General features: G+C 34.9%; 1 protein-coding gene across 1 annotated transcript; it reads right to left on the bottom strand.

The window, feature by feature from the left end:
- Window positions 1-1,180: 1,180 nt before the first annotated feature.
- LOC128669336 (uncharacterized) lies at window positions 1,181-20,555 on the bottom strand. Its single transcript, XM_053744096.1, has 12 exons — window positions 18,724-20,555; window positions 16,273-16,511; window positions 15,609-15,832; window positions 15,324-15,493; window positions 14,797-14,978; window positions 10,220-10,365; window positions 7,222-7,390; window positions 6,375-6,568; window positions 5,177-5,297; window positions 3,925-4,114; window positions 2,620-2,762; window positions 1,181-1,791 (listed from the first exon to the last, which is right to left on the bottom strand). Exons 1-12 carry the CDS (start codon window positions 20,318-20,320, stop codon window positions 1,216-1,218), a joined length of 3,951 nt encoding a protein of 1,316 aa, XP_053600071.1. The 5' UTR covers window positions 20,321-20,555; the 3' UTR covers window positions 1,181-1,215.
- Window positions 20,556-26,632: the final 6,077 nt, after the last annotated feature.

Genomic DNA, 26,632 nt, shown 5'->3' with positions numbered 1-26,632 from the left:
CATGTGTGTTGTATTTGTTTACACAAATCAATTTTGTCGTAACTAACTTTAACTGACATTAAAAATACATTAGTTAAAGAGATAAAAGCAACGGTGAACTTTACCCATGAAAGAATCTCTTCCAGTCAACCGATATGAGAAAAAAACAACATAAGTCAGATGTGCAAACAGTAAATAGGACAAAAATACATTATAAATATTTATGAATTATATAGATTTAAGTACCACAGAAAGCGATAATACTACTTTGTCGTAGTAAAATCGCTGTCTAAGATTAAGTCTTCTATTTCAAAGAGTCAATGACTGACCTATCATTAAAACAATGGTATATTTTGAAGTCCCTAAGTACGTAAACAACAATCACTTCTATCGGCTATCTGCTGTCTAAGGTTACGTTAAGATCATGTAAATCATACATTCTTGATGGAATTCCTAAATAATACAAATTACCAAATCGTAACAGATAGCTCCGCAATCGGGTTTTCATGCAAATCACTATGGAATGAGTTTACTGTTAATAAATTACCATTCTAATGTCACTGAACTAAGATTGTGATATGTTATTAGCGGTTTTAACTGATCTTGCTGTTTCAAATGTCACGAAGAACACACAAAAAATTGACATTGTTGTAGACCTATTGATTAACGTCAACCAGATTCATGCATAATTACCTAATATCCTAACCAATTTTTTAAAATATTAGTGCCAATTGTCCCATGTGACTGGTACAAAATCGTTTCAATAGTCTCAAGATGGGACACCTCAGTGAGACTATTGGGATAGATCGAATGTTTGAGGTCAATAAGTGATTTATATCTTCGTTTAACAAAACATTTTGGATTTGTATTAGACATACATTACATAGAATGTGCCAGTGATTTCTTTTCCCGCGTAGATTGTACAAATCAATCATTTAACGATTGGTGATTCTAGACGAAATGCTACTAGCCCAATAAGCCCGATATACAACTAAACGCGGCCTTCAAATAAAATTTCGTGGCCATAAAATTTTGTCTCTCTCTCTCTCTCTCTCTCTCTCTCTCTCTCTCTCTCTCTCTCATCTGAGAAATTTCCCAATTTCTTCCTGGGATGAGAAGCGTCGGAGACCCAGGCACACTATCCTACTATTTGCTTCTCCACTTCTTACGATCTTCGACATAGCTAAATAAAACCATTAAATAACAGGAAAGGAAGGAAAATTTATTTAAATAACTTTATCTGCTGTAACGGTAATATTGAGCACCATTTCGTCCACTGCCATTAGTCGTCCATTCCCATTCATCTAAATCGTGATCATCGTCATGATTCCTCGAATACGGTCGTCTTATCGGATATTCTTCTCTCTCTCCCCAAAAATCATCTTCCCCGCCTTGTTCTTCTTCAATGACCTCTAACTCATCATCCCTTTCTTGCACTTCTTCTTCCATAAGTTCTTCGTCTTCTTCTTCTTCTAATATACCTTCGAGGCCTTCAGCTTGTTCCCTTTGAGCCTCATATTCAACTTCAACTTCAGGTATTTCTTCTAAAACTTCTCTATGAGCAATCAAATGCTGTCTGCTCCTTATTTGAGGCACTTCAATGATATCATTCTGTACAACTTCTTCCTTTTCGTCGACTTCCTCATCTGTTTTTTCTGCTTTTGTTTCTGAATTTTCCTCTTCTTGGGAATCCTTTGATTCTGATGATGAGAATTGGAACGATATCTTGTGCAACGATTGCATTGGGATGACGAATGTTAATGTGAGAACTATCGACGACAGTAGTACAGCTGCTATCTCTTCAACGTCAATCTGAAAAAGTACGATATATTAGCCTAAAAATTATACCTACATAAAGCATTTTGGAACAGGAATTGGAAAGATAAGTAAGTTTCCATAAAAATGTTATTTGGCTAGGCCCATTTCTGGTGAATTAATTTATATAATTATATTGAATTTGATAACGTTACAGATCACTGTACATAGATAGATATTATCACACATAGGATTTGTGGTTTAAATGTGAAATAAGATTTAAAACATTAATTTTAATTTATTACAAATTTACTTTTTATTTATAGACAGATTTATTATAATTCACAATAGTAAAGTTGACGGCCCCAATATAATATAGATCCTAACTTCTAAACATAATGTCTAAACTTATTAACAACAAATTTATTGTAATAAAATATATGGATGGAAGTGGTATATATATATATGATTTCTGAATTTACATATTACATTCCACTGCCGCTTTTATAGAGACTGTAAATTCAAATTCAAATCATTTATTCAGAAATTAGACCTTCACAGGCACTTTTTCTCGTCAATCTTTAAATTTATAGTTATTTCTCACAAGCTAGAAACTACTGGCATTTCGGAACGACCACTGCTGAGAAGAAATGCCGAAAGAAACTCATTTGAACAGTGTTGGTCCCTATCATGCCAGATCGGCTTACCATTATTGTTTCTTACAATGTTTTTTTTTTCTTTCTAATAATATATAAAAGTACATAATGTACATAGTCAAAAGGTATATCAAAACAGGTTATGATTGTGATCCGAGTGCTGATTATAAAAAAATCGGAATATCTCACTTTGGAACACGACACCTCAATAACCAGGTATTCCACTTACCAATGACATCAAAGTGAACTCCCTCGAAGACCTAACAGTGCCGGCGATGGACAAGAAGACGATGAACTGGCACAGGTAGAGGGCGTAGGAGAGTCGACTGATCAGCACCAAAGGTCGCCAGCTGAGGAGCTTCGACATAAATTCTGGAAGAATAACATTATTCGGATTACAGACCATACTTTTGACTAAATTCGTTGTTATAATTTAAAATACGGGTCGTGTTATTGTAGACTGGGATAATGGCTATAGTTTTTCATGAAACTTTCGGTCAGGTACCTTCCGACAGGGGACTGTTGAAAGGTTACGGAGGTCAGACGTCAGTCACTCCATTATAATAGCCAGATCCGTCAACTCTGGGATCGTGATTGAAAATATATTCCGGAGTCTGAAGCCTAGCAGCTCAAGATGTAACCGGGATACCATGAACGGATGATAATGATTAAAAATCGGCCCAGCGGTTTAGCCTTGAAATACAGACAGACTTTCGCATTTATAATATTACTAGCCTCCCGTCATAAATTATAATACATTGTAAACCTAAACCTGCCTCAGGAATAACATTATCTATTTTAAAAACCCGTATCATAATCCATTGCACACATTGACAAACAGAAAGCGTGAAGCAACATTGTTTTATACTATTTAGTGATATACCTATTATGGATATGAATAATATGGATATAGATTTATTGCATGACTTCACTTGGGTTCAAAGTACAAGTATCAGACATATAGATGATGCTATTATTTGCAAATCACACTGGCATTTTTTAGCTCGATATGTAAATCCTTTTTGTGATAAATACACTTAGTCTGCCAATAAATTGTTTCAAACAACGGTCATTTAAGTTTATTCATTTATTTTAGATCTGTGAGATATATGTATATATATATAATAGATAGATATATGTATATATATAAGTGTACAAGTTCAAAATATCAAATAGAATCCTTTTTATCACTATAGCACAAAGTAAATTTTGCCAGAGTGGATCTACTGAGATGTATCATTATTAGTATAGTATAATCGCTGGTTGACTAGAAGAGATCCCTTCAAAGGATAAGTCCGCCACCGTTTAATTTTTTTTTTTATTTCGTGGCTCCATCGTTCGCCAAAACGATAATTTTGCCAACGTCAAGGTTGAAATTGACACGGAATATAATATGTTATAATGATATTATAAACACTCCTTCTTGTTATGTGTGCAAGTACTTTTAACATGTTTTCTTTACAGCATTACAAAAATAATGACATCCTCTTGTAAAAATCATCTACCTATATAAATTATATTCCATTCTACTCACCACAGTTCCCACTGTGCACCACATAGATGACCCAAGCGAACGCCAGCGCTGACGCAATGGGTGCTAGCGCAGAATACTGGGCGGCGAAAGTCGCGCTGTAACGGTAGTGTGGCAACCCTGAGTCCATGCCTGCCCACAACACGGCCCCGCACAGGGCCGTACTCAGTATCCAGCCTAGGGTTATCACAATCTGGAATATCAATTAATAAAAATTGATTTTTCGTATTGGTGTTGACGAAGTAGGTACTTACTAAATCCATGGTGTTGACTAAAGCTGTTAATAGTTTTTTGTAAGCTTTAAATTTCTGACGATTTCAACAAAATAGGTTTCTTATAATGGCACCGATTATAACATTGTAGTAAATAGAAAATATAAGACTGTTTTAGGATCAATTACAACTGCAGTTAAATCAAGGCCTTTTGACCAATTAGCATATATGCTAAAACCTTAAAATTACATCGCAGTTTATCATTACAACCATTTGATTTAGTACTTGTACCACATAATTGATAGTTACATGTATCAGAATGCAAATTATTTACTAGGAAAATAATAAAACTATGTTCATTTTCTTAAAAAGGTATATCATTAATGTCTGGAAAAAATCTAAAACTAGTTTCATATACACAAACAAAAAAAGGCCGAAAAAAGAAAGATGTGTTAATTATATACTATCTCACGGGCCTTAGTTACCTGAAATATAGCTATATTATTATTTGTAATTTATTGAAATGTATACAGGGTTAAAGGGAACAAACGCAAACCCTCTTAAAAGTGTTTAAGTTACGCTACTGTACTGTCTCGTGTTGCTTGGCTATTAGTACATAGAGTTGAGATGTGTAAAATCGTAAATTAGCTTGTATTTATTTTTATATGAAAAAAAAAACTACGAATCACGAAAAGTCATAGAATAAACACATCAAAGGGTACATCAAAACAAGTCAAACAACAATTTGCGATTTTACACATCTTAAACTCTATGTAATAGCCACGCAACACGAGACAGTACAGTAGCGTTATGTAGCGGAATCGAACATAGTGGTAACGTATTATAGAAACGACATTAAAACTAAAAAAAGGAAATATTTTTTATTTATTACGTTTAGACAAAAGTCGTAGAACAAAACATGTTAGTCTCTATGTACCTTATGCGCCTTTTGAAGGTTATGCGTTAGATACCAGTAACCCTGTAAACGCAATAGAATGCTGAAAAATCATGACTAAAATTTCAAGGCAATGAAGAACTGTTACCTTTCCATGAGCAGAAGGTTTCTTTAGTAAAAGTCCTAAACTTAAGCCAATGAGGTACGGAGTGGATCGATGAAAGGTGGATGTGTAGCTCATAGTGGCTGTGCGGTATAACTGGCTGACACTGAAAGAAAATTACAAAGATGTAAAGGCGCTAAAGCTGTGGTGGTGTAATGGTTAAGACGCTCGCCTATGGATCAAATGGTCCCAGATTCGAATCCTACTCGTGCCACATGAGTTTGTATACCAATCTGACTCATGTATAGTAGTTTTCATCGGCCACCGGCTTCCGGTGAAGGATAACATCTTGAAGAAACCTGCACACTGGTTGATTATTAACTTATGTATAAAATAGAGAAGGCAATGGTAAACCACTCCATTACTAATGCCAAGAAAGTTGTTAAGTTTGTTTAATTTCACGTAATGAACATGACCCTCAGCCATGAGGTATACGACTATGAAGAAGAAAGGCGCTTTGAAGTCTCCGTCATCTTCGCGTGTTCTAATATCATTCGGGAAAAACTTGGCACTGATTGCTTCGACGAAACATATGATGGGATGTTATTTAACAACCACACCTATCTCTTATCTGAGCCTTTTCCCGGGAAGAAAAAAATAGGACTGAGGAATAATGCTCTTCTTCTTCTCCACTTTTCACGGTTGTTAGTATCATCGTTGTTAGATGGTCTAGAGAGCATATGGGCTAATCAATATGTATATAAAACTCTTCCGTTACTGAGTGACTGACTGACTGACAGACAACGTACAGAAAAATAACCCTCAATCCCTGCAAAAGGGAGGTGAAAGAATTTCAAAATAAAAAGCGGAGAATTGGTATTTCTTAAAGAATGACCGAGATTTTACAAATCACGCGGGCGAAGCCGCGGGCAAAAGCTAGTATAGAATAATATAGAAGCCTAATCTAATGGGACTGATGATACAAACAACACCTAACCTATTCCTTGAAACTAATAACAATCAGTACCTACCATGGGCAAGGTAGTAAAAATTCGTTTCCAGAAATCTGGGAATAGATTTCCTAGTCCATCATCAACTTTAGCCCAGGCGGCCCACAAGATTCCATGCCAGCACTATGGGCACAATGACGACCACTCTATAAATACTAACCGACTAAGAAAACTCCATCATCAGATTGGAAATATTGGCATTTAGCAAAATTTAATGTTGGTTTCCATATTACCTGACTCCCTGATAAGCCAGCATAGTAAGTCGATGATCCCTAGTCGTGGTGTAACGTGAGTACGCAGCCATTAGATGTACAGCCAGCAACACAAGTTTGGCGATCAGGCCATTGGTGTAGAAGCCCCAGACGATGATGCTGCCAAGGATAGTCAGCTGCATGTCCAAAGCTAGTTGATGGGTTTGTGGTGCGCACTGGAAAAAAGTATGAAAATTATTTTCTTACAATTCATGTTTGTGTTAAATTAAGTACACACACACGTTCATAGATAGCAAAGATAGACAAAAAGACAATAAATCCAGACACAGTCATAAAAATAAACAGCAAAGAGAACACACATTATAGAGACACACGTGTGGCGGTGGTTCCGCCCTGGAATAGAACCTTTCCCGACATCCGCGGGAGGATATGGCTCCCGCGGATGTCGGGATGTCGTATGAAGCGACTGAGCCTATGCAGCTCAGCGTCGGCAACAATAGCATTCGCAAGGAGGGTTGACAACAGACAGGCGGCCGGTTGTAAAATTACATACAAATACTACCAAATTTTAAGGATTATTTTCACGCTGACCCCGAGCGCTTCACAACTTCGAAAGCAAACGGAAACATGCAGAGATGACAGAAACAAAATACATTATACACATAAGTATCTGTGTTGCAGCAATACCAGATAGAAGCACATTTCAGTACACCAAGAGGAGTGAGACACTGGTTTTCATGTACAACGACGGACTTTAGAAAAATCTGTCCAATAGAAAAAATAACACGAGCAAAGTCTCGGACAAAAATTAGTTACCCATAACAACGAATTATGGCACACAAAATAAAGTGAATACTCATGCGCTTACCATCTCATCGAACCCAAAGTAGTTCTGAACATAAAAGATGTTCCACCACCAGCTCTCCTGACATATCTCTGCGTTCTTCGTCACCAGGGTACCCCACATGGGGCCTTGGGACACATTGTCCCATACATAGGCATAGAAGAGGACCACTGCCAACAATGCAGGCGTTAACCTGGAAATAATGTAAGTAAAAACACAATATTTTCAATGCGATTCTTAAAAGACAAAATATATGCATTTTTTTTTTTTTTGTTACCAATAACATAAAAATGTTTGGAACAATTTTAATGAAATTTGGAACAGATATAGACTAGACCATTAGTAACCTTTTATTCACCGCGGACGAAACAAAAAGCTAGTCATATTTTGGTGATTCCTAATTTCATATACTCCAATAGAAAATTTCCGTATGCTCTTACTGCAAGCGAGCATTAAAATCATTATGATTTTAATTGTACATGTCTACGCGTACAAGAACTTCAAATGTGACATACTAGCGACCCGTCCCGGCTTCGCTCGGGTAAAGATATAATAAATTATACTCCTAAACTTTCCTCAGGAACCACTCTATCTATTGGTGAAAAACGCATGAAAATCCGTGCTGTACTTTTTGAGTTTATCGCGAACAGACAGATGGAGAGACGCGGTAGAGGACTTTGTTTTATAATATGTAAGGACACACAAAAAACTTTTCAATTTAAAAAAATCTGATGTACATTTATGGTATTGATAGATATTTTTATTTGTCGTATAGGTTTTAGGTATATGGTTTGAAAAAATATGAATACACATCCAATGAAATAAAAGAGTACGGTTGTTTACATTGAAATCCAGTCAACGGTTATAATAAAAAGCAGATTAATATGTTTTAAGTAATCTAATGTGATTAATTGAAAGATTATTATTAAAACTAGCAACCCGTGCCGGCTTCGCTCGGGTAAAACCGTAATAAATTATACGCCTAAACCATCCTCAGGAATCACTCTATCTATTAAAAAATCCGCATCAAAATCCGTTGCGTAGTTTTAAAGATCTAAGCATACAGACAGACATCGGGAAGCTACTTTATTTTTATATATTTATAGCGATAGCGATGTTTGACAGATAATGTTTTCTTTAAATAAGGCAATGATTGTTCTTTATAATTAACACCATAATTAGCAGATGTCTTCGAAATTCATATCCTGTACATGTGCCAATCAAACCATTTGTATTGATATGGCTTTTTAAATGCCGCAAACGTATTTGCTATAGTAATTTGTGCTATTATCGTCTAGAGAGTTAAATTTATAGTTGCTAATAACTTACTTCATCATATTTTCATTTTCGATTAAAAAAAAAATTTACTGTGACACAAAATTGTGTAAAATGGTGTACCTACATTGCGTTTTTCTGCTCAGGTTGAAGTTAACCTCAAAGTGCACTGCCTCAAATCGACTGTTCAACCGTTCACACTTTCAATAGAGATGTACGTATTAATTTTATTATCATTAGTAGATTTCAGTGGAAATATTCGAAATAAAATGTTGGTAAGGCATATTAGCTAATGCTGTAATAAGTTTCTTATTTCTCGTTTCACGATAACTCCGGCACTAAGTCTCTGGGAGAAGACTGATAATAAGTGTTGTCTCCAAGAAATTATTGTCAACGATTACAGAATACGGCACATTATTTGGTCAACTTGTTACGAGTATATATTGTGCTAAAGTTTTCCTATGAATGGAATAGCATTACCTATGTTTAAATGTATGTAATACTAAATACTGGCAATAAAGCTATATTTATTTATTTAAACTGGTGTGGGACCGGAGACGGTGGCGTGCTGGTGCCGGCCAAGACTTTTTTTGGGTCACTGAGCCTGGTTAGTATACGTAATATAAGTGTAATACAAAAAGTATAGATAAATTAATTCTCATATTTGTCTTTCACTTCTACATCTACCTATATCTGTATTTTTCATTATAAATTTACTTCACCCTGTCCCCATATCAAAAAACAATATATGTGGATTGGGATTCATCATCACCCCAAAACGAGTGGCTGTAATTTCAATTAACAACATGAATATGTTCGTATACAGAGCCTGTTTTACAGAAATAAGTTATATTAATCTATGTACAAATCTCGTAGGTAATCTTCAAGTTTGAAATTTGGATCTCTCACTACATTTACTTAATCAATCCGACAATGCGTAATATAAAAAGGATGGTAGATCCCAACTGAGCTTCATCGGGCTTGTTATTTAATGGAATTTAGACGGAGATCCTATGTTTACTTGATAAGATACAGTACAATTCTGAAATCTCGTCGGAATATTATCTTCGGCTACATCATAGCCAGACTGGTGGCTTACAAGTACGCTAAGACGCAAGAGAACATGTTCTCTATGGAAGTACAAAGTATGAGGTCAGTTTTTAACGAAATAGTGCTAATTTCTGCAATAGAAAAAATTATATTCGCCACTAAATTATAAACAAAAAAAAATGATTTTATAAAAACGTTTCTCGACTCGTTTATTACGCACAAGAACTTTTTTTAATAATATATTCGGTTTTTAATCTATTTATTTTGAGGCATTGTGTATAATTTATTAAAATTGTAAAATAAACTTGCGGCCTTTGATCAATTAAGATAACCGACGGCCTTTAATAACCGAACTTTTGAATAAAGCGAAACGACCGTCCGAGTCCGAGTTAAGAAAAATACACAGCTTTTGACTACTAAATCAACTGCAGATTAGGAATAAAATATAATAGAATTGTGGGAAAATCCTTCATATATATGTACCATCCTTACCCTTATGCACGAATGCCCAAAATGGGAGAATTATGTACGAAATATATATGGACAAATCACACAGATTGTGTTAGCCCCAAAGTTAGACACTTGTGACTATATTTTATAACATAATATATAGATAAATATAGGTATCCTTAGATTTCAAAATTGCTCATTTTCTTTATCTTCACCCTAATTATCTTCAGTACTGCATAGTGTTTACCTCAGATACCGCGACAGAAGTCTTCTTGGAGCCGCAGAGCTGGTCTCGGAGACTCTGTGGGCCATCAGGGCTCCACTGAGGAGAAGGAAACAATCGGTGAAGATCCAACCAGCTCGACACCACGACCATAATGGGGAACTTACTATCTGAAATTAAATAACATATTATTATATATAAGCTTTTTTATTAGAAAATAAAAAAACTTGAATATTATAAAACAAAGTACTCTACCGCGTCTGTCTGTCTGTCTGCTGGCGATAAACTCAAAAACTACTGCACGAATTTTCATTCTGTTTTCACCAATAGATACGAGTAGTGTGATTTCTGAGGAAGGTTTATGTGTTTAATTTATGGGACGGGGCGCTAGTTTTTAATAAAAATAGTATAAAAAGCTTTGCTATTTAACATTTTTGTAGTGAAAACTTCTTTAGCGGCGTTGTGCACTTTTTGTGATGGATAAAAAATGTTAAACTCGCGTCAGGACACGTGACCCTGATCGAAAATCCGTAAGGCGTCAAAAATGCACAACGTTAGGTAATATTCAAGTTTTTACTTCTGCCGGCTCTCCCAGAGTGCAATCTGTTTTTTTTTTTTATTTCCTTCCACCCGTAGTAGGTTGGCTGGTAGGTTGGAAGCTGGCTGGAAGAAATGATTTTTGCAATAGGCCCCGACTTCGCGCTCATTTATTTTTGAATATCTAATTATAATTATAGCGTGAAACCTTAGACCTGATCTTTGCTTTCCATCAGGCTAGATTAGGTCAAACGCACTCAAATTATCAATAAAAAAACTCTATATGTTTAATTCCAGCTTTTATTCCAACCGTGTAACAAATTTCACGAAAATCACCCAGTCAGTGGGTGAAACGTACTTACATAATGATAGAAACGATCGAAATAACAATAATCTTTCCTTACTTTACGGGGCCTAGCTACTAAATGCTAAAAAAATCCTATAACAAATATTACCTACAATTAACTTCATATCCGACTAAATATGGCGCCCATGGAGTACCTACCTATGCGGTTATAGGCGCGTTTTGGGATGGTTAATTTGCTGTTGACTGTCAGTACCCACTCACTCGATCTAATAAAAAATCATCATCGGTTTCGGTTAGCGAAAGTTATTGGCAGAAATAAAAACATTTGCGACATATTTTAATTTCATCTCAAACTTACAATAGTACTGGTTTTACTTAATTTAATGCGACACTATGAACGAAAACTTTTTCATTTAACTGCACTTTTTCTAGTTTTCAACTTAAAAGAGGTTAAACTTTAGTCCATGTAATTTGCAGTAAATTTTAAGTAGATAAAGTTAAATAAAAGCAAAAACATCAAAAGTTTACGTATAAACAGTAAATAACTACAATCTCCTTACACGCCTGGTAGTATAGAGGAGCAAAGGTGCGGACTGTCATTTATATTGGAATTTAACAGTGATGACACTTTATTACAAAAATGTAGTGCCGGGCTACACTGCTCCGTTGGATCGACGTAACGCGTTGCCGCTCCGTTGTCTTACATGGGTTTTAATATTGATGTGCGTCGACGTACGTCGAATCTCCATACAATTTCTGCTATGGCAATCAACGTCATAATAAAGAACGACGGACAATTGGACCTCGGTTGGAGACATCGATAACTTAAAACTAAAAACTTATACGTTCTAAATCCGTAGTAATGTATTAGGTATTCCGATTCTATAAACATTTTGTTTTATTAAAAGATACTTGATCTAAAGAAATGTCGGTACGTATATTGGCCTTCCATTTTTATTATAGAAATTCCGTTGGAAGTTCCGTTACTAAGAGGTAGGTACCTACTTCATTACTTATTTAATTTTCCAGCCTATTGGTATAGGAATTGTATAAATTTGTCTTAGGTGTAAAGAAAATGCTTTGATATCATAAATTCTATTTCATTTCTGAATATCTCTTTCTTTCTTGTCGATTGTGCTGATGATGATGATAATGATGACGAGTGTTCAACTCGCCTAAAGGTGTCTGACATAACTTTTGCAACTACCTACCGCCATCTAGTGGCAAATAGTCGCATATACATTAGTTGTTAGGTATAAGTACAGCAATATATAGACACGACTACACGTGTTTATTACAACACACTTTACGACCAATACGCGACGACCAAATGAGTAAAATAGATGTTTCTTACAATCTGTATGTTCTGGACTTTCTAAACTAACAAGAGAACAGTAATATTTATTAAGAAAACATGTTTTCAAATTTAAAATATGAATAAGTTTATCCCAAAATTCCCGTGGAATTAAAATCCCATAATACCTATACAATAGTTAAAATTAGTTAACAATTGTAAGAATTGAAGGCATTAGACGCCACAGACAGAGATGGATGGATAAGTAGAGGGAAGTCCTTTGCCCAGCAGTGGGACAACATAATAAAGTTATTTAACACTTGATTATTTACGTGTATCTATGTGTTCTAGTAGGTCTCGACAAGTGAATCATTTTGGATGCGACACGTAAAACGGCCGTCGCCGACTGTAGCTGGCAAAATGCCAATAGAATTAGACAAAGTACATTTAATTTACCGCAGAAAGCAAGAGAAAACGACCTTTATTTCTTCTAAATATTATGTTAGTGATGGGATCACATAATCGTATAAAGTGGGATTAAATACAAGTGTCGACGGACACCACTGAACTTTATCGGACACATTCTGACTTTGTAGGTATAAAAAACTAGGTAATTCAAAATAATATTATAATGTGACAGTTTGTGTATGTATGTTTGCTACTCTTTCACGCAAAATCTACTGGACGGATTGTTATGAAATTTGGTACACGGTTAGGAATGGAACACTGGAATAATACATAGGGCACCTTTTATCCCGAAATTCCGAAGTAAGTAGCCAGGCGAAGCTATATAATTAAAATTAACTCATTGTTGTAACTAGACTAGATGATAATAATTTTAACGAAGTAATGTTATTGTTATTAAATTAATTTTTGAACGATAGGAACCCTCATAATTGGGTATCATTAATATTACCCGAAAGGACAAATTAAACGACAAAAAAATTAAAATGAAAAAAGGTAATTAAATGTCGCTTTCGTTTATACTTTTTAACATGAAAATTTGAAGTAATATTGGATGCAATATCATATGATTTATTTGCAAACCAAATGTTATAGTTAGTCTAAAATTACTGATAAATACCTACAATATTTTATTGTTATCGATAATAGGACATCACTAACATAAAATTATTACTGCCTGTTATTACGGCTAAATGGTTCACGGGTAAGTGTAATGTCGATATTAGGAACACGTGTGAAAACATAATATTATACATAAACGGAAGATATAAAAGATATTTTATAAAAGGTGGTATAAGTTTAACTTTTTTTTATATCTGTATGTCTGTCCATGGTATCGTAGAAGCCAAACAGCTGAATCGATTTTGATCTAGTTTTTTTTTATTGACAGAGAATTTAGCTGAGTGTTCTTAGCTATGTTTGGAAAGTGTGTGTTCAGCTGCTTGGAAAAGATGCGCTCTTTTACAGTAGGTGAGAGGATGCCAGCAACTTTATAAATAATTGTATGTTTCACATCAAAAGATATATTGATAGATATTGGTTTTTAACCTTCCCTGAACGTATCTGATATAAGACTCGAACATCGATTGATGCATGCATCAAAGGATATCCATTGCAATACATTTATTGGCTTCGATTCCTCTGAGAATATTCTGTTATGATGTTAAAATCAAACCTACTTCATAGAAAATGTGACTACATTCGGATCATATAAAATCATGGATTTAGTAAGTACTTCATTGTACGGAGTACCTACTAATTCCATGTATAAAATAGTTGAATTATGACAAATAGGTTTTTTATAACAATTACATTTTTTACACAAACTATTATTGTTGCGAGCAAAAATAGTCAAATAATCATGTTCGTGTAGTAAACCGTTGATGAGTTTCCTAGTCGGGAGCCGTTTCTGTATGCACTATCTGGTGATCGTGCATACAGAAACTCATTATTTGATTATTTTTGACCAACTCATGACCACATGCTGATGATAATAATGCATTACTGCACCAAACTAAACGTGTATACAAAATTTCAGCTCAATCAATGTTTCAAAATTGACTTACAAGAATCCACCCGAACATACATAGGTACATACATTACAAGTCAAATAAAAGCTTGTGACCTAAAATGTTTTATCACAAGATCCTCCATACCTCCAAAGTATTTTAAGCTAGTTCACCAGCAGAAGGGATATAAAATTGGCTGATGATGCAAGTAGTTCCGCACTCTAAGAAAAACATGATAAATTCATAGATTCCACATCATCCACGTTGATATAACATGCACATATATTTAGCCAAATTAAACAAACAAAACAATACAAATAAAATTGCTCCTGTTTTTCCAACCGGCATCAGTCCACCTTCAAACTAGATATTAGTGTCCCAAAGTTTTCGTTTCGTTTTCGGCAAAAAAGGGCAGTAATCAAATCTAGATTTCCCAAATTAGAATCATATGTTGCTTTGGACTTTCTGCAATAATAATAAAGTATCATACCTCTGCAATAATAGTTCTGTTGGTGTACGGCATAACAGCCACGGGCAGGAATTTGTGGGCTACAAGTAAGGCAATCGTCGCCAGTCCCCGGACGCCGTGAATGCAAGCAATCTCATCATCACTACCAGCTCCCATCAGCTTTGAGATCGTCCGGTACAGGGAGAACGCGCTTAGGAAACCATCTATTGAGAAATCACATACAATTTACCATGTTTCGTTCATGGTAATTAAAAATAAATTAAATAAAGAAATATTAAGATGATCTTATGTTCACATTCACATACAATCTAAATAATGATCCTGATATTGCTAGCAAATCCAATTCAACCGCGCTATAGGTATACAACTAATTGTAAAATTTTACTTGCACATAGTTGAAAGGAACTATTTCCCAGGAATTAGTAACCACAAATAAATTTGTCTATGATATGGAAAACTAACTTAATACCACTCATTGAATTATATCAGTATCGTTTCAATGATTCCATTGGATTAAACGAATACATTAAATATCACAACATTATTACCTGGACGTTTGTTTTCAACAACTTTTTCAATTTCTTCTGTCTCTTTCTGATCACACTCCGCTTGGTCATCCGACTTCTCTTTTTCATCTTCACTAACTGAATGTCTTCCAGCCAGGAAATCTTGAGCCGTCGCAATAAGTACCAATAAAAGGACTGCAGCATAGAATGACCTGGAATCATGAATAAATAAATCAACTTTGGACATATTAACATAAAACCATGGACATCAATTTAGATGGATAGAGAAGTTGAGCCATAAACCAAAAAAATAGTTACAATACTCACAATGTCACAAGAGTAGGTGTTTCCATCCAAACCTCCCACCAATCTCCGCTTGCTGGAATATGGCAGTCAGTTTCGTCGACTTTGACCCTGATGACCAGGCCACTCGTGTGCTGGTAGTGGAGTAACGCATCCTTGATAACGACCTCTACGTCTTGGGGGTCGCAGGCGGCAGGCACGCACACTCCCCAGCTCAGCGTCGAGAAACGCGGCACGAAGTGACCTGGCTGAACAAAGCAGGACACAGCTTAGTATATTTTCAAACGATGGCGATGTTGATTGAAATACTGAAACTGAAATACGGATTGAAAACTGGATTTGAAATAATCATGAACTAATTTCTTGATGAAGCTGCGCACCGATGGCCGTATCATGTAAAAATCTTAACAAAGTACCTGATGATAGGCATTTTTTATTCATAGAAACTTTTACCAACGCAAAAACTTGGTAAAGTAAAATTATTGAACAAAGGAACATCTTCGATCCTGATCTTAAACAAAGCCTTAAAATGTACCAGCTGAACTAGTACCCTAAAGCACCTTCAAGAACCTCGGCCCTGATATTCAACCTGTTAAGACAGTACCCTCCCTGGACCTTTCAACCCTTCCACTCTCCAGTTGACACTATTAATTCTAAATTAAATTAACCAGTAAAACAAAGAGCTCACATCATCAATCCTGCTTTTAATCAGATTCCTTGCTTGTGCCAAATGCACTGGCACCTCAAGTTCAGGAGCCTCAGCCCTGATATCCAGCCTGGTGAGGCAGTATTCCCCCTGGACCTTGACAACGCTTCCAGACTCCAATTGTACGCGAGCGCGACATTCCAAACACTGGTCGAAGTCACCGAGCTGGATTCCGTTGCCCTGGAGTAGGCCCGAGGGAATTTTCGCAGTGGCGTCGAGCACTGTAAATAAAGTGTGGATAAAGTTAATATTATGTCCATGGGTTCCGTAGAATAAAGTTGTGTCATTGAACATCACAAAAGTTTTTTTTATTTTATTGACTCATAATGTAAATGAATCAATGGAAAGGATCAACGCTATAAACTTTCTAAGGCATGTAATGTACACTATCCCAAATAATTCCAATTTAGTCCCATTTTATATGAATAATAAAATCAGACTAGTCTGAAATATTTAGTCGCATTTCAAGATCTTGAATTATAATACTCACATTATTAAAATTCTTAACTACCAACCAAATTTATTTTCATTTAATTACCAGTTCAATTACCAATGTCTACGAGGACAGAACCGACGAAAAGGAGAGAACTGAGATATAATAGAGCGTGTTAAATATAATTTTCGGCATTTCTTTCGACTATAAGAATCCCTGAATAGAATTAATTAACTATTAGTGCCCAAGGGAGCTATGGACATGCGCACACTCAAGGGCGTGGCATAAATAATGAATTTTTGTGTACATGTTTTAAACTTTTAAGGGCGTGACAAAGTATTTCGATCGACTTATGATTATTTTGAAAGAAATTAGATAATTTAAGAGCATATATATTTTAAAATGATACAAATCTGGAATATAGTAACAAACGAGCTATCAAATAGAATTTCAGAAAATTAAATCATAAAGTAAACGAATCGAATTAATACAACTGTGAAACATCTAAAGAAATTCCAAGGAATTCGTTGAACTGTCTCCAATTCTGTATATGAAGTTGCTTGTATCCATAGTAAACAGGATGCCATGTTTAGAAAACATTAAAGGAATTCGAGCCAAAGCCCATTCTTGATTCGCGTAAACATCCATGTAATTTTGGGAAAATTTTGTTCCTACAATTCTTGCATTTTTAAATATTTTGAAAAGGAAAACTAATAATGCTAGAATAGCTTAGCTATAAATTATTAGTTGCACTATTGGTGAAATCTCCAACTATGCAAGTTTTTCATAAAGATACACAAAAATACTGAATAGAGGAATGCTTTATTAGAAAGCTGTCTGAGAAATCATGGAAATGGAAAAAGACACTTGCTTAAATTTATTCTTCGCGATGAATTGTTAAGAATTATAACTACTACTTTAGTTTAATGTTAATGTATAATTAGAAGCTGTGGCCTTGATTGACCTAGCTAGGATTAATAGTTTTTTTACGCTCAGCATCTGTTTGCGAAATCTGTCTCCGCTCGGTGCCAATAAAAATATTAGTCTACTGTTAGAGCAAAAGTTACAAATCCGTGATGCAATATTAACGACACGACAGATTCACTCAAATTTGTGGGTTCACGTTGGGAAATATATGTATAAGTGCTTATCTCTTATCTCTGCTTATATTCTTTATATATATTCTAATTTCTGAAGCTTTAAAACCGCAGGTACTTAATGGTACTATAGGTAATGGGTTCCGCAGGCAACAAGCAAGCAAATCCTCATTCTATAAATTACTGCCAACCAACTCTCCAGATTATTTTAAATCGTTCCGTTTCAATTTTTTTCAATGCTACCTTTGGAAACCTAATGAACGAACATTTCTGTACGTATATATGATTTACGTGTGTTTGTATGTTTGGTGCTAGCGGCCCTAATTTGTGGTGGTTTGAATGAGTAAGTATATTTACGTATATCCAATCTTATTTTAATTCCAACGGATGACAATGTCAACGACAGCTAGTTATAGAAACTGCAAATAAGATATGGATTGATGATCATGGATGCATATCGAATCGGTAGCATTATATGTACTTATGTCATATCACAGGTCATATAAACAAGAAATAGTGAACGCCAAGGTGTTACTTCTAAATCATGTTTTACGACTTATAAATGGCAATGGTGATAATTAATTATGCATGTGGTTATGGGCATAGCCACGCATCAAGTCACAATTCATGAACAGTATAAAAAAATAATTACAAAGAAATACCCAACAAATCATTTAATAAAAAAATTCTTCTCGATTGTACATAACAAGTGATAAATATGCGCTTTGTACTCATTTGTACGTACCCTTGCACGTTTTTAACTACACGATTTTGCAGGTGTTTCACTATATATAGCTATTTCACTATATATTTAGGTATTCTGGGTAATTTATTATTAAAATGTACCTAATATGATAGGTAGATTAGTCGCGGTAATAAAATATTGTTAAAATTAATACTTACTGTGCAAAGCCCATAGTTTATTCCCTCTCAACTGTCTTAGTAATATTTGACCGTGACGCCTGCATTCGGGATTATGAATTCTTGAGAAATTCGGAGCGAACGTGGGAAAAAACGCATAAAAGTCTTCAAATTCACTTTGGAGCAAATTGCGCCTTCTTACAGCATCACTCACTTGCTTACGATGACTTTCATTTTTGTCTTCATGACTATCGTAAACACCTTCCGCAGATGTCTTATCCTTTTTTTCGATTTTATGCTCTTTTTTAGGTTCTGGCGTTTTTGGTACACTTTTAATTTTATCTTCCTTTGGTTTAACTTGTTTTTCTGGTGAATCCTTCTTTTCTTGTTTCTTCACATCTTCTTTCTTAGCTTCTTTATGATCTTTACTAAACTTACCCTCTTTTGGCTTTTGTTCAGTAGTGGTGTCTCTTTTTTGTCGAGCCTCTTTTTTTACATCTTCCCTATTTATCTCTTTATGTTCCTTGTGTTTTGTTTCTTTTTCCACTTCAAGTTTTTTTATACTCTCTTTTTTTATGGGATCGTCTGTTTTAGAGTGTATTTCTTTATTATCTTGTTTTATTGTTACAGAATCTTTTTTTTCTATAGGTTTTGTAGCTTTATCTTCATTCGTTATCTTTATTTTCGGGGCTTTTTCATTTGTATCTTGTTTAAAGGGTTCTGGCTTATTCTCGGATTTCGTAAATAGTTGTGTTTTAAGATCCTTATGTTTATCTTCTTTTACTACACTTTTACTGTCTTTATCCTTTTTATTATCTCGTATCTCAATTTTTTCCCCCTGTACATCCTTTTTTGGTCGGTCATCTAATTGACTTTTTACACTACCCTTAGCTGCATTTATATCAGATAAAATTTTGCGAGCTGCAGCTATGCCACTATTTTCATCATCATCATCGTCGTCGTCGTCGTCGTCGTCATCGTCGTCATCGTCATCTTCATCATAATCATCATCTTTATCGACTATATTCATTAATTTAGATTTGGAATCTATCTTTTTCATTGGTGGCTCTTTAGTAATAATTTTTGGTCCAGTCGACGACGGTTTTGTTTTAATATTTGACACGATTGTGACAACAGGTGTATTATCAACATTTTCGACGTCATCATCATCGTCATCATCATCGTCGTCTTCATCACCATCATTATCAAATGAGACAGATCTCTTATTTTTTGAAGGACCCTGTGTTGATATGCTCTGTCCTGATTTTCCAGATTTAATAAGTGATCCACGTTGTTGTCGTCGAAAATCATTTTGCCCCTTTGACAATTCTATGTCATCAAAATCGTCATCTCCACTATTATCCTTAAGTTGAAAAGTAGGTTTACTATCAGATATCTTATTTATTTTCTTATTGTCAATAAAACTTTTCTTTTCACTGTCAATTTTAACACTTTGCGTTTTTTGATCGACCTTGAGCTCATTCACATTACAATCTTCACACTTTCGCGTTCTTACGACGGATTTGTGCGGATCATTGGAACCTTTAGGTAAGTCACGTATTCGGAATGCGGTTATCACTGTTGCTAGGATAGGTAAGCAGATTAAAATTAGAGCAAACGTCCATCGATACCGCGCCATGGTCGCGGCAGACGCTCACGGCGCCATCGTCAAAACTAAACACTTTTCACCCACAAACCCAGCGGTTTATTTCCATCACACAGTTTGCACATGCCTCATTGAAAGAACGGGAGGGTTTCATTGATATGCCCGAGGTTTTAAGGTTAGTATTCGGTGACTTTGAGCGTTTTAGTGATAAAGGTGCGTTACCCAGGAGTTAAATCTAGTGAAATGGCGCGCGGGCACAGCTGATGGCATGAATCCAAAAGTAAATTAAAAATAGTGTTGCAGAGGCGATTGTCCGGCGCACGCGCCTATATGATGACGGCCGACGGACTGCAGTCAGCTTTCAGCTCGAAGTGATTACTATTTTGATTGAATTGTCATATGGTGATTACGATCGATAAATTAATTCTAATAGGAGAAAGAAGCTTTTTTGTTTTGTCGCATTTTTTAATGAAATTCGTTAAAGTTATGTTATTGTAAATTCTGCTTTAGATGATAGTAAAAATATACAAAAAAGTAATTAAATATAATAAACTTTTCTGGAAAATCAGTTCATTGATATGGTAATTAAAAATTTAAAATACTAAATAAGCAAATGATATTTTTTTTGACATTAACAAACTTTATAATTATTGTTAAGTTCCCCCTATAACCTCAATTATCTTAGAAATACTCAATTATAACGAGAATAAAAGAGTTATATGGAAATTATTAATCATTGATTTCTTCAGCCGGAAACTGGAACTTTCATGATCTAAAATCTAAATTTTATTTAGCACATTATAGCTGTTTAACTAAACTGTGAGAATAATTTGAATCGTGGTTTTACGTTTTATTACATACCGGTATGTAATGGGGATGGATTTAGAGGAACGAAAATAGGAACCTCTAAGTTCTGATCGGAATATTAATAAAGTTATACTTTAACTCCTTACGGAATAATGTAAAGCGCTAATATTTCAATTTGCTAATTGATTTGTGTAGGCGTGCATGTCGAATATTTAATACTTCCCAAATTATGACAGTGATCAGGATGAACGCCTACACTATTAATTTAGCAAAGTAACACTGCGTGTAAACTATATAAACATTTGACTTCTTATTGATTTTATAACAACAATTAACGTTTCGATACAACTTCAACCCACAATAAAGATTTGGTTTGTATTCACATCTATTTTCGGTGGGTAACTTATTTATTTATTTTATTCTTTTATGATTTTCTATTTTATTTTAAATACCACTAGTTATTTAAAATTTGGTTACCTAAATTTTGGGATTTTCAATCTTGACCCAATTTACAGTTTTGTCTTGTTTAATGTATTGCTGAATGATTAATATTTTATTAGGCTAAGTAATAGCAGTAGGCATATCTCGGTCCAATGTTGAATGTTACCAATACTGAGCATAAGATCAGCGATTCAATTGTAATCTATTTTCATTACATTTGTGTTTAGGTATCCTTGTCCATTTGGCTTCTGTCGCAAGTGTCCCTAGTTTTTTGTCTATTGTATTTTAAATTATACTAATACGCTGTCACGTACTAGACCTTCAATGTCTTGAAGGTTGCTGGTCTACAACAAAATCTGTATATGGTCCTCATTGCTCGTGGTCATCCAGTGGAATGAAATACACTTTAACAATTCTCTTGGCAATATTAATGGAGTGGTTTTTCATCGCTTTCTACATTTCAAACAATAGGTGTTATACATTTATCAACCAGAGTGCAGGTTTCGTCACGATGTATTCCTTCACTACACAGTTACTGCAATAAAGATATTTGAGTTTGAGTTCAACGAAAGCGAGTCTATGAAAACTTATTAGACGACCTTGGTGGCGAAGTGGTAAAGTGCTTCCCTCTGAACCGAGAGGTCCCGGGTTCGATCCCCGGTCGGGTCATGATGGAAAATGATCTTTTTCTGATTGGCCCGGGTCTTGGATGTTTATCTATATATGTATTTGTTATAAAATATAGTATCGTTGAGTTAGTATCCCGTAACACAAGTCTCGAACTTACTTTGCGATTAGCTCAATCTGTGTGATTTGTCCTAATATATTTATTTATTATTTATTTATTATAAAATAATGAGTCAGATTGGTGTACAAACATCATGTGGTACAAACTAGGACATAAATATAAAATCAACCGCACTTCCAAGCGTAATTATATGCCACCGAAAAATGTTCTAAAATGAGAAATGTTCTTGAGAAGTTCTCATCAGAAATTTCCTATGAAACTCGAGAATTTCCCAAAACTTTTCCAGACCAACACATCTCTAAACTGAAAGCAAGATTTGATATCTCGAAATCAAGAGAAGAGGAATTAATAAGAAATTACTCCACAGATGTATTCTAAATTTCAGTCGAACTTCAGAAATTAATACACTGTCGAAAATCAAACACCACAGCATTGTTCCCTGTTTAACCACAATCTGCATTAGCTCATTTCGACCACCAACCGCACTGATTTGGCTAATAACACACTATTCATCTGCTTAAGCTTGTTGCATTGTTTGGGATAAAATCAATACAACCAACTAGACAGAACCGCGAGTTGTGCTTATTTGATTATTCACTATGAGACCACACAGAGCCAGCTGACGTGTGATCATACCCTATCTTGAGACGTTTAATTTGCTCATTTTAAATTATAATTTTAATAATTTAAGTTACAATTTTGCTAATTTTGAGTTATAATTTTAACGTGTCTGTGTATCTGTATGTCTGTCCGCAGCAGCCAAACGATAAATAAATAAAAACAATAAAATTGAACCTATTGTGAGCTAGTCTTTTTTTTTTATTTTAGAGGAAATTTAATCGAGAATGTTCTTAGCTATGTTTGCAAAATGTATGTTCAGCCATTTAGAAACCAGACAGCTGTATTCTAGCGAATGGGATTTAATTTAATTTTGATTTATAGTTACGCATAATAAATACGTCGTAAGGGACGATGGATTCTCTCCATATTGTACATTTTCTCGTGGAATAACGCAACAAGTTCTCGACAAAAAATTTAAGATCTGTGCAAAGACTTCATTGCCACTAGGGATTGCAATCCGGTCCGGCGGATCGGGCATGTTTTTAGGCCTACCGTATCCAATCAGCGCCGGATACCAAATGGCATGGCAATTATGTTACTAGGGTCACTAGTAAGTATCATCAACAGTTAGTTCCATGATAGAACCAAAGAAGATTCGTTTAAACAATATTTTCCAGAAATTAGACCAAGCTCAGCGTCAAATTTCGTAAATACAATTCGTGAATATGTAATTTATGTATATATGTTGGTCCGTCGTCGAAATGAATCGGATGATATGACCTAGCTTGACCTAGTACCGACGAATTCCTTATCGAGAATACAGGTTCGATTCAAGGCAAGGAATACTGGCAAGTAATATAATTTCTTTATTTTTGAACAAAAAATAAAATCCAAGTTTATATAAACCAGTTTAATCAATTTAAGATTAATGTAGTGATCAAATTGCTCGAAACCTATCCGAAGGTGTGAAGAGTCAAGTGCAAGTTGTACTCGCCTAGATAAAAGATTATAAATACATTTTATTTTCATTTCATATGTCACACAAAATACTTTGCGAATTTTTTTTTTAATTGAAATTAATCGCGTTCACACAGACAGACGCGTTTTAGTTATAACCATACAATTACGGACAATTATTACAATACAAAAGCAATAATTTAATCCTCAATGCAATCTCTGTCAACAGGTTGTCTTATTGATATAAATGGTAACGATAAATTTTAATTGCACTCGAAAGAAAATGAACTCGCCCTTTCGATGAGTCAGTCTCGTCACGTAGTCCGGATTGTGGACGCTGACGTTTACTACACGTGAACTTCTAGAGGCGTGGACACCCGACCTTTGTGTTGCTCCCTGTGACTCCGGTCTTGTGCTCCTCTATTATATATATATATATATATATATATATATATATATATATATATATATATATATATATATATATATATATTCGTTCTGATTTTTGCAGATTTTATTATTCTTTTCAATTATTAAATTTAACTTTATATGAGTAATTACTCAGGTTTTCAACATCACGCGTTCTGTTTGCCAAGCCGTAATTTTTTTGTAGAATATTGTACAAAAATAACACGGATCATAATTATGTTTTCTGATAACCACCTAAATTAAATGAAAATCGACTATAAATTTAAACAATAATTAAACTGTTAAACTTTGTAATGGAGACGAATGCACGAATATAACTTGATAACTACGTACCCTTGTACGTTATATTCGTGCACATTTTTTATATACAACTAGGAGTCACTTTACGATGATGAAGATCCCCATTTTTTTGTTTATTTCAGGCATTTATAGTTTTCGGTATTTTGTATTTATTGGTTCTATAAATAAATTCCTGTTATGCCTACGTTTGAACTCGTTCCAAATATTATAATATAGCATTTATTTTTAAAAGTTTCAAAGATGGAAATATAGATGGAGAGCCAAGCGGTACGCACCAAATTTTGCAATCCCACAATAAATACATAGTCGACCCTAACCTTATTATTTCTGACGAATAAACCTGTTCGCGTGTGGTGGAACAGCATTGCTACTCCCAAATATTACGACACTGGCGATCTTTGTAAATTACGGGCTTTATGGGACAAAAATATATCACCTCCTCCCTCCCTTCTTAGCCAGGAGGAACGTAATAAAAGTTTGTTTAACAAACTCCTCCTTGTAAATCAGTAATGACAGTACAGAACATAATAATCTAAGTTGGATGCTTAACGTATGCATTAATTAATTACAGTTTAGTAGACTGTGATTATTCAGCGAATCAATTAACTAGTAAACAAGTGAGACCCACTTGGTGCTCGTGGACTTGAGTTGTCATCAATTTGGATGTTATTATCCATTTGTATAGGATTCATAGCGGTAGTGGCGATAGTGGCCTATGATCGAAAAGTCCCAGGTTCGAGTACTGCTCGTGCCACATTTGGCACACATACAAACTCATTAGTTTGTATACCAATATGACTCATGTTTAGTAGTTTTCAGAGACCACTTGCTTCCGGTGAAGGAAAACATTGTGAGGTATCCTGCACACTGGTTGAAAGTTCCATTCACTAGTGCTACTATTCACAACTTGATAGCAGTGGGTAGTCGTAAAAAGTCATATCAGATGTCTTTAGGCGACTTGAAAAAATCTGACACCAGTGTTAGCAATAACACACTCGATGTTGATGAATGGATAGGAATCAAAATTATTACACAATGATACATTACAATAATTAAAATAAAAACGAAAAACAGATTAAATATACTGTCCTTGTATGCTTAGATCTTTAAAACTGCGTAATTGATTTTGATGCTGGTTTTTTTAATAGACAGAGATTGAAGAGGAAGGTTTAGACTGCACCCGAGCGAAGCCAGGGCGGGTCGCTAGTAATTGTGATACATGCACAATCATCACAAAAAATCATAAAACTATTAAGAAATTCAAGGAAATCGTTATTAATCTTATAATGCGTCAATTAATTAATACTTAGTTCTTATATTTTACTAATCGATTCGAAGATGACTTTGGAGTTTTTAATGTTTGATAACTTTAATGTGAGTTTTAGATGAGAGTGAAATAATTTGGAGATAGTTTAATAACACCTATTTTTATTTTTTGTGTATATATATGATACTAACTGCTCCCCGGGGTTTCGCTCCCATGGGAACTTCGGGGTGAAAAGTACCCTATGTTTTATTCCAGGCTATATTCGACCCGTGTACCAAATTTCATAACAAACCGTCTATAGATTTTGCGTTAAAGATAACAAACATACACACACCTCACAAACTTTCGCATTATAATATTAGTAGGACATTAAATATTATGTTTCAACATTGTATGGTATACATTCTTTGATGACGTCAAAAATTTATTCCTAGCCTACTGTCTTGCCGGCTTCCAATGCGCAGGGGAAGAAGAAGCGGTGCAACAAACTTCACCGCAATAGTTTCTTCATATACGTCAATATAACTAACGTTGAATGTTAAAATTTCAAATGTAAGGGTGGATGACACTAGTGAACTTTGGCATTAACTTTAACACGCGCGCCCCTGTCGTTTTTTCTGCTCAGGTTGAAGTTAACGTCAAAGGCGACTGGTGCAACGCACCCTAATTCTCTTTACCTCGAGTGTTTATAGTTGAATTGGCAGAAAAGACGCGTCGCCGCCGTGGAAAAAAATTTGCTGTCATAGTAATATCACAGCAAAATTTTCTACATAGATTAGGCCGGTGGTAAAACCGGCCTGACGTCAACCCTCTTCGGGAATGCTATTCTTGTCTA

This window comes from Plodia interpunctella, chromosome 4, assembly GCF_027563975.2.
Source record: "Plodia interpunctella isolate USDA-ARS_2022_Savannah chromosome 4, ilPloInte3.2, whole genome shotgun sequence".
In the NCBI taxonomy this organism is placed as follows: Eukaryota; Metazoa; Arthropoda; class Insecta; order Lepidoptera; family Pyralidae; genus Plodia; species Plodia interpunctella.
This window is presented reverse-complemented; position numbering and strand designations above follow the sequence as displayed.